This window comes from Taudactylus pleione, unplaced genomic scaffold (assembly GCF_031769625.1).
Source record: "Taudactylus pleione unplaced genomic scaffold, aTauple2 ptg000331l, whole genome shotgun sequence".
In the NCBI taxonomy this organism is placed as follows: Eukaryota; Metazoa; Chordata; class Amphibia; order Anura; family Myobatrachidae; genus Taudactylus; species Taudactylus pleione.
In genome coordinates, this window is record NW_028284732.1 from 2,975,967 (window position 1) to 2,989,753 (window position 13,787).

The 13,787-nt window shown below is 41.1% G+C and overlaps 1 protein-coding gene across 1 annotated transcript in view; it reads right to left on the minus strand.

The window, feature by feature from the left end:
- The window catches only part of SLC35B1 (solute carrier family 35 member B1), a 46,211-nt gene that overhangs the window by 15,055 nt on the left and 17,369 nt on the right, over positions 1-13,787 (minus strand). Inside the window, exon 6 of the mRNA XM_088443585.1 lies at positions 6,922-7,048. Within this exon, the coding sequence (XP_088299711.1) occupies positions 6,922-7,048 (127 nt within the window). The remainder of the gene's footprint in view (positions 1-6,921; positions 7,049-13,787) is intronic.

The following is a 13,787-nucleotide window of genomic DNA, read 5'->3' on the forward strand; positions in this document are numbered from 1 at the left end:
GCCGAAGTCACCTTGTCTGCTTAAAATTTGGATACTTGGACTTAGGGGCCGGGGTGTCATCCTCTATATCAAGAATGGACAGCACCACCTGCACCAATGGCGGCCCATTAATGGAAGATTTTGTCTACACTTCCCGGGCAGGGGAATCCGAATCAGAGTCCTCAGGGAATTCCCCCTCGTCCGAGGACACATCTGAGTGTGATAGCTGCGCAGACTGGGATGACATAACAGTGCGTTTTGACGCCTTCTGAAGCTTGTCACTATGCAACATAGTTTGAAAGGCTGAAGATGAGGCCGCCAATACTGAACTGGAGAACACATCCACCCATGGTGGTTGACCCGCCTGCGGGAGACCCTGGAAGGGAATGACGGACTGCTGCGTCACCGGAGGAGACTGAATATACATAGGGAACCCCGTACATGGATTAACAGTCTGAGGCCCAGGGGGTCACTGCAATAATTGAGGTATAACCGGAGTGGGAGGGGTGGCTGTTTGGGGTAACCCCCTATGGGGGAAGAGCAGTCGGGACCGTCAGAAGGTCCGCGATGGAAGCCAGCACCTGAGAAAACACCGCCCAAGGGGGGAACCTGTCCCGAAGTTGGGGGGTTAGAGGGACCAGGTAACTGACGGCACCTCAGACACAGCCCATCCTGTGATAAATCCTCCATATTCACCCCTGCAGCGCAGCGTCTGCAGGAGAGCAGAGTGGGAGCCGTAGAGCGCTCAACTTCCTCATCAGACATGATAAAATATATATACACAGATATATATAGCAACACAACAGGGAAGCTCAGTGTTAACTCTTGGCGGACCCACAAGTATGCAGCACACAAGCCCACAAATATGGCACCGTGTAGCACACAACTGTATGTGACCAACCTCACAAATACATGAATTTATATAAGGGAGATCCAAGAAAAGCCCTTCCCACATACACCTGTAGGGCTGTAGGAGAAGGAAAGGGATAGTTATTCAATTCACTTTATTGGCTAAGTATACATAAATATACAAGGAATTAGTTCCGGATAAATAGACTGACAGTAAGGAGAAATAAAGCACAGTCAGCACTAGCAAAAGTCACATAAAATGCAGAAAGTGAATACTCACTGCACCTTGTCACTACAATCAACCGCCCAGATTCAGTGTCTGGGAGGGCTATAGTGCTGTGTACGCTGTCCTTTAGCAGGGGAGAGGTACACAGGGGGACCGGTCCACGCGCTGCCTGGAAGATCTGTGATGCTGCCAGGGAAAATGGCCGCCAGAGACCTCAGAGGAGGAGTGGCTGCAGGAGGAAGCAGCTCAGCGTCGCCAGACCTAAGCGGAAAGGCGCGCTGAGCTGAGGGGAGGAGCCGCTAGACAGGGAAGGCTGGCTAGCAATTAACCCCAGGGACGCTGACTCCCGCTGCCGAATAAATTCCCTGGTGGTCTAGAGGTCCCACTGGGAATTCCTCCGGAGAGGGGGAGCCCGCCGCCACTGCTAGCGCCTCTGGTCTGTCCCCAGAGCCCGGAGGCATGCGACTGCATAGACACGCGGGTCACCGCAAGCAGTAACCCGCGTATTACCTTATCCCCGGCGCTCCAGCAGCAGTCGCGGGAGTGCCCAGAGCCTGTGCTGGTACAGACTCTGGGGTCCCGCCGCGATCCCAAGATCTGTACTGGCGTAGCGGCGCCAGCGGGGTGTGGGAGCGGCAGCCCCCCTGCAGTAAGGGTGACCCGACTTCGGCCGGGCGCCAACTAAAACTGAGGTGCCTGTGGCTGGAGCGGGGTATAGAGGAGGATGGACCCAGTGCATCTTGGGAGCAGCACAAGCTTTAACTGTGTGGTGCCCGTGGATCCAGATCCAGCTATACCCCAAGGTCAACCCTGTGGACCCCCTATGGACCCTGAAGTAGAAACATACAGTTAGACATGATTAGGGCCGTATCTAATTAGACGCGAAAAGCTGCATTTGTGTGAAAAGTATTCACCAGTGCTAACTTTTCGCACAAAATGTGTATCGTGCAATCCTATTGCCGCGGTTTTCGAACGTGCGAATTCTCCATAGTCAAAAACCGGCTAACAACAGTTTTCACCATCTGAGAGCAGGCGAAAAGCTGTGCAAAACCCCAATTTTTGGCTAAAAATGTCAGGACTTGGCTCAGAACCCCTTGGATAAAATAGGCAAAAATAATGTTGTTTACATTACCTTAAGTTGGCTAATAATGACATGTCAGTTATGGGGTGAAAAAAAGTAAGTGTGTTGGAACATGGGTTTAAAAGTAGCTGTTCCGGTATTTTGGAGGGCTGTATGGATGGGACATGTGTTTTAAACATTGCAGGAGCCTGCACGAGGTGTATTTTTAACATTTTGTAAAAGTGCTCTAAAATGACACAAAAATATACTTACACCCATTTTGATATACTCCCAAGTACAGCATTTATTTTGGCCATTTTTCTATACATATAACAGCCATTTGACACAATTTAAGAATCAAAAATACTTTTAATCAGGGCCACTAATATACTTGTATAGTTTTCCTATGTCAGTTTGTCTTTTTATGGGATACAGACAGATTTCCCCAGAATCCCCAATTTCTGCTGTACTTTTCGCAGGTTACACCACGGACAGTTTCAGGCGCATCGCATCTTTTGGATAGGATAGTGTAAAAAATGGGAGTGCGCATAGGCAAAAGACGCAAAATTATTGCACCAAAAGCCCTGAAGTGCTGCGAAACCTTAGCACACATTAATTTTGTACATTATCGCTGCTGCTTAGATACGGCCCTTAATGTCTTTAGTCTAAAAGAAATATGGAAAACTTTACATTTCAATTAGAATCATTTAATGTATCAAGAGTTCTAATGAAGAATGTGCTGGTCCAGGTCTTCTTATAGTGGTTTTCCATATCTAGAAGACTAAAACTGGGCACACAAACGATATTTTGAATGATTTGCCCAACTCCGACGGATCAGAACAACAAATCGTTCAAATCATCAAGTGTGTGCACTCTACACATGCTCGCGCAGCGTCATCCACTGCAGTTTCAGGTCATCACTACCTGCAGCTCAATCTGATAATCTAGTTAACGATTTTGTTCAAATCCTGCAGTGTGTACGCTCTATAACATACTGCCTCAAGTAGCCATCTTGCAACTTTTACAATATATATCTATATCTATCTTTACTATTCAGGCTTCCTTATGTATTTATAGACCATGTTTTATATCAAAATGCAGAATTGTTTATTGTACAGAGCTGCGATATAACCAAAAGGCAGCAACTGTATTGATAAATAAACTTGGAATATAAGGAAAGAAAGAACTTCCCTATATAGTATTATGAAAGATTAAAAAAAAAACAAAAAAAAAAAACACCTATTAAAAAGGTGAAATTAGCCAGTAAAAGCCACTAAGCCACTACAGCAGAGGTCTATCAAAGTCAGGGAAGAATGGTGACTAGGCTACAAAAAGGGAGGAAACCTGAGAATAATTCAGACTAACAGCTCAATTGTTCAAATATTGACCATTTCCACCTCTACAAAACTTACAGATTGTGCCTTTAGACCATGACAATAGTACTCTAAGGGTAAGCCTTGGAGAGAGATAAAGTACCAACTAAACAGGTCCTAATTGTCACTTTACAGGCTGTATTATAGCCATGTGGCTTTAAACCACATTTTGAAATGTGGAGGTATAAAATCTGCCAATCTCAGTACTGTATAACCAATATTGATGAGATCATCATTTAGTTTAGGGACTGGATGAAAAAAAGTTCACTGCATCATAGCTTGCCTAATATGGCAATGCATGGAACCTAGAGCACCTGTTTAAACACAGGCATTTGAAAGTGTGAAAGCTATAAAAGTACTTATGCATGTTGTTTTATATGGAAGAGTGCTAATGATAATTGTTCATTACAATGTCATTGCATTCATAAAAATTAGATAAATATCTATATATTTTTTTTTAAATCACGTATAAAGAGTATGGCAGTGCCACCTTCTGGCTGGAAAGATCTATAACTGCCTATAGCTGTGGCCTAGACAACAGAAAATTATAATTGTATAGAAGGTATGAACCCTCTAACAGTTTAATGTGCACATCCGATTTCTCTAATATTAGACAGAGGACATTCATAATTATATATAGAAGTAACAGCAATGTACTGCACGAGAGAGGGATAGATGGATAATAACTCTGCCCATGCTAGGGATAGACTCACAACTCAATGCCTATTTGGTCATATTATCAGGCCTGGCTAATCCCCCAGGTTATGTCACCAATTCCTTAACATTAGACGGTAGACTGCACCTACAGGCTACTGTATTCTATGATGACTATCACGCCACACTTACATTTACAAACTGAAATGATGGAACTGAACAAACATATTAATAACCAGTCATTTATTACAATAGCTATACTGTTTCAGAAGCTCCCATCCTTTTGTCAAACAACACAGCAGTATAAAATCATGCAAGTAATATCCAAATGATTCTGTGCATGACATCAATTATAATTGATGTAATTAACATAATTATTTGGATACACATGTATGCATTGGAGAAGGCATTGTGTTATATGTTCAAGGATGAAGGTTTAATTACATGTGTTCACGATATAGATATCTATAGGGCACTATACAGTGAGTATCAAGAATACTATAAACCATATGCATCAAAATAAACAAAATATTGAATACTACAATACATAAATCTCGGAATATATTATAAAGATCACCAAAATTCCCAAATTCCCAGAGGAATTAGAAAAGTTTTTTTTATAAAGATTAACAGCAATACATTTAAAATAGATCTACTAATTGCTCAGGGCCATAATATGTAAAGCCTTCAATTCCAAAACCATCAGTGCTAATGGTCTGTTAGTATGGATCCAAAATACCTCTATACCTCTCTCACTTTAAGGATTGTCATAACCCTGTCACTACCAGTACGAATTATATGGTCAATGAGTCTAAAATGTACAGAGACATGGAATAGTTATTTTGGATCTACAAGCAATGGATCCCTCATTATCAGTAAATAATATGTATCTAAATATCTCATTTACATTGACAGGGAAGAGCTGTAAAGGATTACATGATCATGAGGAAGAGATAGCAAATAATGGAACTGCAGGAGTTCTATAAGCAGACTTACTAGCATTGTCATTACACAGTACAGTAATCTCTTCAAATGAGTATGAAAAAGATACAACTATAGCATTATAGCCCCTCTGATAACATTTTGTCAATGCACAACAAGGACAGCAATGCTATTTGGCTAACTAGTTAGAGTACAGCCTGAGCAAAAGCCCAAAAGAAATGTAATGTTATTTACACACAACACTGTTGAGAAACAGCTACAGAAATGGTCACCTAGGGGTATATTTACTAAAGGCCTATTTTGATTGATATGAAAAATGATCAACATCGATGTTGTGTGTTTCTGGGGTTAAATCACACATTTATTAACAGACAATTATTGATTTTTTTTTTTTTTTTAAGTATTAGTAAATGTGTGATTTAGCCCCAGAAGCACAACATCGATGTTGATTGATTTTCAATTGATCAAAGCTTATTAAAATCAACCTTTATAAATATACCCAATAGTACGTAGGTCTATGCTACAGCATAAATAATATGTATGTGTTGGAAACCTAAAAGCGCTGCTTTAAATTCTGATCAGGAGAGCAGCCTGCGGCTAACAAGGTGTACCCACACCTCTGTGTATGCAAATTTAAAAGTATAATCTTAGCCTTAGGCGCTACCCTTCAGGGGTAAAATAGAGCTCAGGAAATATTGAAGTTTATACAAAAATTCAGGCGGTGACATCCATGCAATTTCCGTAAAATATCTGCGTATATAGCCGTATTACACCATATAAAACCACATTTAAAGGTCATGGTAAAATATGCGAGTGTAATACATTGCAGGAAGTAAACGTGCGGGGTACAACAAAGGATGATGATTGATCCGGAATCCTCATCCCCGTCCCCAATGCCCTTCTGCACTTGGTAGAATAGCCTGGTCCAGCGCCTCCTCTCCTGCCAAATATCATCCTTTGTTGTACCCCGCATGTTTACTTCCTGCATCTGGTAAAGCAGCCACCTGGCAACTTTTATTTATTGGTTTATTTTATTGAGAGTGATTGAATGCACTTTATCCCGGATGTTGTACAACAACATTTTAAAAAGTTATATATTTACCTGTCTTTTAAATCTATTAAATTTGCATATTTTACCATGTCCTTTAAATGTGGTTTTATATGGTGTAATATGGCAATATGGCTATATACTATAGATAGCAGATATTTTACGGAAATGGCATGGATGTCACCGCCTGAATTTTTGCATAAACTTGAGTATTTCCTGAGCTCTATTTTACCCCTGAATCGCCTATGGCTATGCTACAGCATGTTAACATTGTAATGAAAATATAAAAAACAGAGTAAACATATCAGTGGATAAACAAACTAACAACAACAAAAATGTACATTTTAAAAAAAGTACACATATATGGTACCCCAATAAACCTTGTAAAGTAACTTTACGGACAATCTCTCTTATAACGATATTTACATGGCTGTGGCACCAAAAGACAGATCTATTCCAAAAACAAAAGGCAAAAAAAAACAAAAACGTTTGCTCTATGATTCTAGAAAAAAAAAAATGCATATTATATATGTATATATTTCTCTCACTATTAACGTGCAGGAAGATGCAGACCATTAATGATGGGCGGCCAGCTAATTAGACAGCCCTGACACGGTGCGATAGGCTCCGTTCCATCAGAAAGCAAGCATATGCTGTTACATTTTTCTAGCACGGTTTAGAACATGAAAGCAAACATATGAATGAGGGCTATGGGTTATAGCATATCTAGACACACAGCAGCACAATGAACTGAAAAGCTGTGTGTGTATTTGGTGATTAACTCAGTTACCTGCTCCTAGGAATAAACTGGACCACAGATTGATATGAAGCATCATTTGGTTGGAACCAGTCTGGAAATGCACTCGCATGTGATCCTGAGAAACTCCGGTCAGCCCATCCAGGGTCAGAGACAGCAGCTGAGAGTAGGTGGTTAGGGAAGAGAACATTTACTATACAGTAAACCCAGGAAACAACTAGGACATTTATGGCTCACAAAAATCTAATTTTAAAATATGCAGTAATTGGAGATATGAGAAAACATTGGTAGGCAACTTGTTGCACTACACATCCCTGCATGCACTGCCAGATTTTTGGTAATATAGAATAAAAATAGGAAAGGGAGATCAAAGGCGATACATACAAATAATTCCAAATAGATGAATGCTCACAATCCAAAATTCAAAGGAAATGTCCAAATGATCAGTGTAGATGGTACCTTTGTCTCTTCTCAAAATTACTCCATAACAGGAGAGATGAATACGCGGGGAGAAAAGAAAAGAAAAAGGCACACAATGTGAAGTACTGATAAATCGATTAATATATCCCCTTTTTTGTGTTGATCGTGGAAATGGTGTTTGTATAGTTCCCCAAAGAGAAAGTGAAAGGGACTCGCCACCAATATCTTCCAAAGATTTTTAGCGTACCAATGACTCACACAAATGGTACGGCAACAGAACACATCAAGGTTTCTTTGGAAGGAAATCACCTTTAAATGATCACACAAAATAAATCATATGAGGCGTACCCCAAACTCACATCTCCAGTGATTGGGATCCACACATCAAGGTTTCTTTATACTTATGGAGAGTCTTATCACGCACGTGGATTTAAAAAAACAACAACATTTATTGCACAAAAATTAAAAATATAAGTTCAAAACGTCTTTAGGACAAAACTTTTGACACAGGTCGAGTAACAGGATCCAAAGCATTAGGTGATATACAAGTGATACCTTACAGGAGGTAAGGTCCGGACTTAAATCCAAATAAGAAAAAAACTTCATATATCTCCAAAGCTATTTCAGGGTCCTTGTAGTTAAACTTTAAATAGGCCCAGTAGTCACAGCACCAACGCCGTTTCGATCCTATATGGATCTTTATCAAGGTGTGATCTACTACTGGAATTCTGAGATTATTTATACCTTGTAACAGGAAGTGAGGTCATTAAATGATAACAGAATGTGTTCTAAAACATTGCATACCTTAATGCATATATTTTTAAGACAAATAAAATAAATACTATGTACCTTACAGATGTCCATCATGGTACATGTAATGAAAAGTTTAAAAACAAAATTTAGACATACAGTGTGAGCCAGTAGAATGCGAACCGGAAGTTCTGTGTTCCACCTGCGTTGCACCAGGAATCTCTATCAATCCCTGTATGCCCATTTCAACTTGCATAAGTTCCGTTTTTCTATTGGGATAGCAGTCAGGTTCAATGTACCTAATCAGCGTCCACCAGAGAACCTGTGGTCGGGCGCTGAAAACGGGACCCAGACGGAGCGCAGATGTTAGGATGACGCAAAACCGGAAGTACTATGTTCCACCTGCGTTTCACTTCACCGGAATGATACAAACCGGAAGTTCTGCGTTCTGGAAGGATGGAACATACCAAAAATTAAAGGTTGACCCCACCGCAAGAATAAAAGGGAACTATTTAAAATTCTTGAGCAAACATTTAGAAAATGGAGTTATCACAATAAAACAGTTTGATTTCTTAAATGTCCAAAAACTCCTACGATATATACACTGCCCAAGATTCATAAAAATCCTGTGGCTCCTCCAGGACGACCCATTATTTCAGGTTCAGGAGGATTGACTACAAATCTTTCGGAGATGATTGATTTCTTTCTCCAACCATTAGTAGTTAAGGGGAAATCATATTTAAAAGATACTACAGATACCATTAATAAATTAAAAAACATACAATGGAAGAAAGATATGTTTCTAGTTACAGCTGATGTGACCTCACTTTATAGTATAATAAAACATGATGACGGTTTAGAAGCTGTTAAACAACATCTCGAAGGAATAGAAATGATACCTCACAAGATAAATTTCATGGGCATACAGGGATTGATAGAGATTCCTGGTGCAACGCAGGTGGAACACAGAACTTCCGGTTCGCATTCTACTGGCTCACACTGTATGTCTAAATTTTGTTTTTAAACTTTTCATTACATGTACCATGATAGACATTTGTAAGGTACATAGTATTTATTTTATTTGTCTTAAAAATATATGCATTAAGGTATGCAATGTTTTAGAACACATTCTGTTATCATTTAATGACCTCACTTCCTGTTACAAGGTATAAATAATCTCAGAATTCCAGTAGTAGATCACACCTTGATAAAGATCCATATAGGATCGAAACGGCGTTGGTGCTGTGACTACTGGGCCTATTTAAAGTTTAACTACAAGGACCCTGAAATAGCTTTGGAGATATATGAAGTTTTTTTCTTATTTGGATTTAAGTCCGGACCTTACCTCCTATAAGGTATCACTTGTATATCACCTAATGCTTTGGATCCTGTTACTCGACCTGTGTCAAAAGTTTTGTCCTAAAGACGTTTTGAACTTATATTTTTAATTTTTGTGCAATAAATGTTGTTGTTTTTTTAAATCCACGTGCGTGATAAGACTCTCCATAAGTATAAAGAAACCTTGATGTGTGGATCCCAATCACTGGAGATGTGAGTTTGGGGTACGCCTCATATGATTTATTTTGTGTGATCATTTAAAGGTGATTTCCTTCCAAAGAAACCTTGATGTGTTCTGTTGCCGTACCATTTGTGTGAGTCATTGGTACGCTAAAAATCTTTGGAAGATATTGGTGGCGAGTCCCTTTCACTTTCTCTTTGGGGAACTATACAAACACCATTTCCACGATCAACACAAAAAAGGGGATATATTAATCGATTTATTAGTACTTCACATTGTGTGCCTTTTTCTTTTCTTTTCTCCCCGCGTATTCATCTCTCCTGTTATGGAGTAATTTTGAGAAGAGACAAAGGTACCATCTACACTGATCATTTGGACATTTCCTTTGAATTTTGGATTGTGAGCATTCATCTATTTGGAATTATTTGTATGTATCTCCTTTGATCTCCCTTTCCTATTTTTATTCTATATTACTATATTACCTGATTGGGCAGGATTTTGGTGAGTGGGATTGGGCAGATACTGTGTGCGCCGGAGTTCAACTTAACTTACTTTTTTGACTGCCAGATTTTTACATACCCTAAAAGCCCCCATACATCAGCAATTGATTGCAGCAATCGTGCAATTTGCAATCGATTGTGTATAAAATGCACACATTATATATATATATATATATATAATCAATTGAGGCAATTCTGCAATCGATTGAAAAAGGGAAAGATTTTTATACACAATCGATTGCAAATTGCTGCAATCAATTGCCGATGTATGGGGAGGCCTTTAGCCAGAGGTTCCCAAACTCAGGGCCTGATTCAGACCCACTCGCGAGCGGCTGTACGCTCGCAAGTGGGTCGATGGTCTGCACTGAGCATGCGCACGACGGAGGGAGCTCCGTCGTGCGCATGCGCCAGACACGACGAGCGAAGGACTTTCCTTCGCTCGTTGTGTCCGATCAAAGGGGGCGTGCTGTCAATGTTGATTGACAGCACGCCCCCTTTGGTGGGCGTGCCGGGGGCGTGCCTCCCTGACGGGGGCGTTCCCACGGGAACGCCTCCCGTCAGAAGCCGGCCCACTGACATCACTAGTGATGTCAGTGGGAGTGATTTTGGCTCTGATAGAGCCAAAATCACTCCGGAGCTTGCGGTTGAAAACCTCAACCGCAGGCTCCGGCTCGCAATTTCGATGGTCGCGATGGTCGTGACCATCGCGGCCATCAAAATGCACGCTCGTATAGCCTGTGGGTGGTGACCCACAGCTATACGAGCGTCCAGGAGGACGCTCCATGAAAAAGGAGCCCGGCCCTCATGCAGAGCGTGCGCTCTGCTCAGAGCGTACGGCTCTGAATGAGGGCCTCAGTCCTCAAGGCACCTTAATGGTCCTGGTTTTAAGTATAACCTTGCTTGGGCACAGGTGACTTAATTAGCACCAAAAAAAAAAAAACCACCCTGACTCAGCTGATTCAGAGCGGGCGCTCGTTCAGACCCTGAGTTTGAGAACCTTTGAACTAAGCAAAACTATGGCAAGGCATGCTGGTATGTGTAGTTCTACAGCAGTTGGAGTGCCATAGACTCCCTACCCCTGTGAAAAATCATGAAGCTAGTGGTGATAAAGCTAGCGAGTATTCAGGGTCTCACAGAGGTTACACTGCTGCCACTTATCGATTATGATCCAGGGTGCTCTCTGTGAGGAGTTTGGATCGCTAAAGAATCACAATACAAATACAAACTGCTAGGTCACCTGACATATGACTAAAACTGGACCTGATGTAGGCGTGTTTCTATTAGGAAAATTAGACTGCAAGTTCTGCTGGCTGAGATAAGTAATGATCTGCCTTAAAATGTTAACTGTGCAGTGCTGAAGAACTATAGAACAGAACCAAATGACAAAATATCAATGAAGAAATTAATGAGATGAAATGTATAAAAACAGCCTATATATTGTCCTACTTCCACACATTTATTATTTTATTTATTAACAGTTTCTTACATAGCGCAGCATATTCCATTGCACTTTACAATTGGAAACAACATTATTAGAACACGACTGGGTAGTAACAGACATAAAGGTAAGAGGGCCCTGCTCGCAAGCGTACAATCTGTAGGGAAAAAAGTGTTGATACACAAGGATAGGTGCTACATATTGCAAATTGATCCATCCTGACTGCAGAGGTTATTGGTGAGCTGTATGATCCAGTCACACAGGAATGTTGGCCTAGGGTTAGGAGGATGTGAAAGTGAAGAAATAAAATATGTAATGTCATTTGTGGACTGTGAAAGGAGATGTAATTAGATAGTAAAGCTATGAAGGTTATATGGGCGATTCTGGAATCTGATAACCTTGTCTGAAGGAGGTGAGTTTTCAGAGAGCGTTTGAATGTTTGGAGACTAGTGAAAAATCTTATTGTGCGTTGGAGGGCATTCCTCAGAGTGGGTGCAGCCCGAAAAAAAGTCCTGTAACTGTGTATGGAAACAAGTAATGCGTGTGGATGTGAGACATAGGTCATGTGCAGAGCAGAGATGTCGGGTTGGAAGATATTTCGAGATGAGTGAAGAGATGTATGATGGTGTGATTTGGTTAATAGCTTTATGTGTAAGCAAAAGTGTTTTATATTGAATACGGTAGAAGACCGGTAACCAATGGATGGACTGACAGAGCAGATCAGAATACAATGAACGTTTGGCGAAGAAGGTCAGCCTCGCAGCTGCATTCAAAATGGATTGTCGCGGCAAGAGTCTGTTTTTGGGAAGACCAGTAAGGAGACTATTGCAGTAGTCAATGCGGGAAATAATGAGTGCATGGATTAGAGTTTTAGAGTTTTTGTAGTGTAAGATATGGTAGAATTTTGGATATGTTTTTTAGATGTATGTAACATGATTTTGAGAAAGATAGAATGTGGGGAACAAAGGACATTTCAGAGTCAAGGATGACACCGTACCTTAGTCAGTGTTGTCTCTGTGGAGTGTTGGGAATGAAAGCCTAACTGAATTGGGTCCAATAAGTTGTACGAGTTAAGAAAGTGTGTGAGGAGAGTGTAGGCAAGTTTCTCCAGTAGCTTGGAGGGGCATGGGAGCTGGAACAGTAATTTGAGAGAGTTAGGGTCAGAATTTTGTTTTATCAAAACGGGAGTAATCACCACATGCTTGAACAGTGATGGAAAGATACCAGTAGAGAAAGAGAAATTACAGATTTTAGTTAAGGGTGGGATGAGCACAGGAGACAGATCTTTACCGATTTGTGAGGGTATAGGATCAAGACGAGAGGTAGTAGAATAGGAGAATGAGAAGAGTATAGATACTTCATCTTCATTTGTGGGGTCAAATGAAGTGAATGTGCCAGCAGGTTCAGGTATGGAATTGAGCAGGTCACTGCCTGAGGAAGAGACCACCATTTAATTTCAGATATTATCAATCTTGTCGTCCTTGAAATAGGAAGCAAGATCTTGATAGTAGCAGGTGGGTTGGGTGAGGGAGGGTTAAGAAGGGATTTAAATGTATTGAAAAGTCCCTTGGGGTAGAGGCTTGGGCAGAGATGAGAGATTGGAAATATGTTTGTTTGGCAGTGTCCAGAACAGTACTATAAGAGTGGTAGATAGTCTTTTATGTGAGAAAGTCACTTGGAGCACGAGATCTGCGCCACTGACGTTCTACTTTACGTGAGAGTTTTTGTAGGTGTCTAGTTAATTTAGAATGCCACAGTTGAGGTCTAAAGCCGCATACACACTAGACAATTTTTTAACGATATGGACGACAACGTTAATGATGTTTGCTGTTGTGCAAATATACAGGCCAATCTGACGATATTGTCAGAAAGTGCCTGTTCAGGGATGTGGCAGGATGACGTCACTTAACGATATCGTTCAGTGTGTACATCCAATATCTTTCACCAATATCTGTCAGCACATTGTCTAGTGTGTATGCCCCTTTACGCTGGGTACACACTATACAGATATATCTGCAGATGATGGTCGTTCATACAGACTGAACGGCCATCATCTGCTTCTGCCCGCAAGTTCCAGCGGGCGAGGGCATGTCCTGCCCCCTCCCCACGGCTGCCGCTGTGTTTGTATGGGCGGTCTGCAGACCGCCCAAACACACTTGCTGATGGACAGATATGTCTGCAAAGAGATCTGTCCATCGGCTGTGCAAGACAGCCAATGCGATATGTCTGAACGATGTCGTTCACAGACATATCGCAGGTACACACTGGCCGA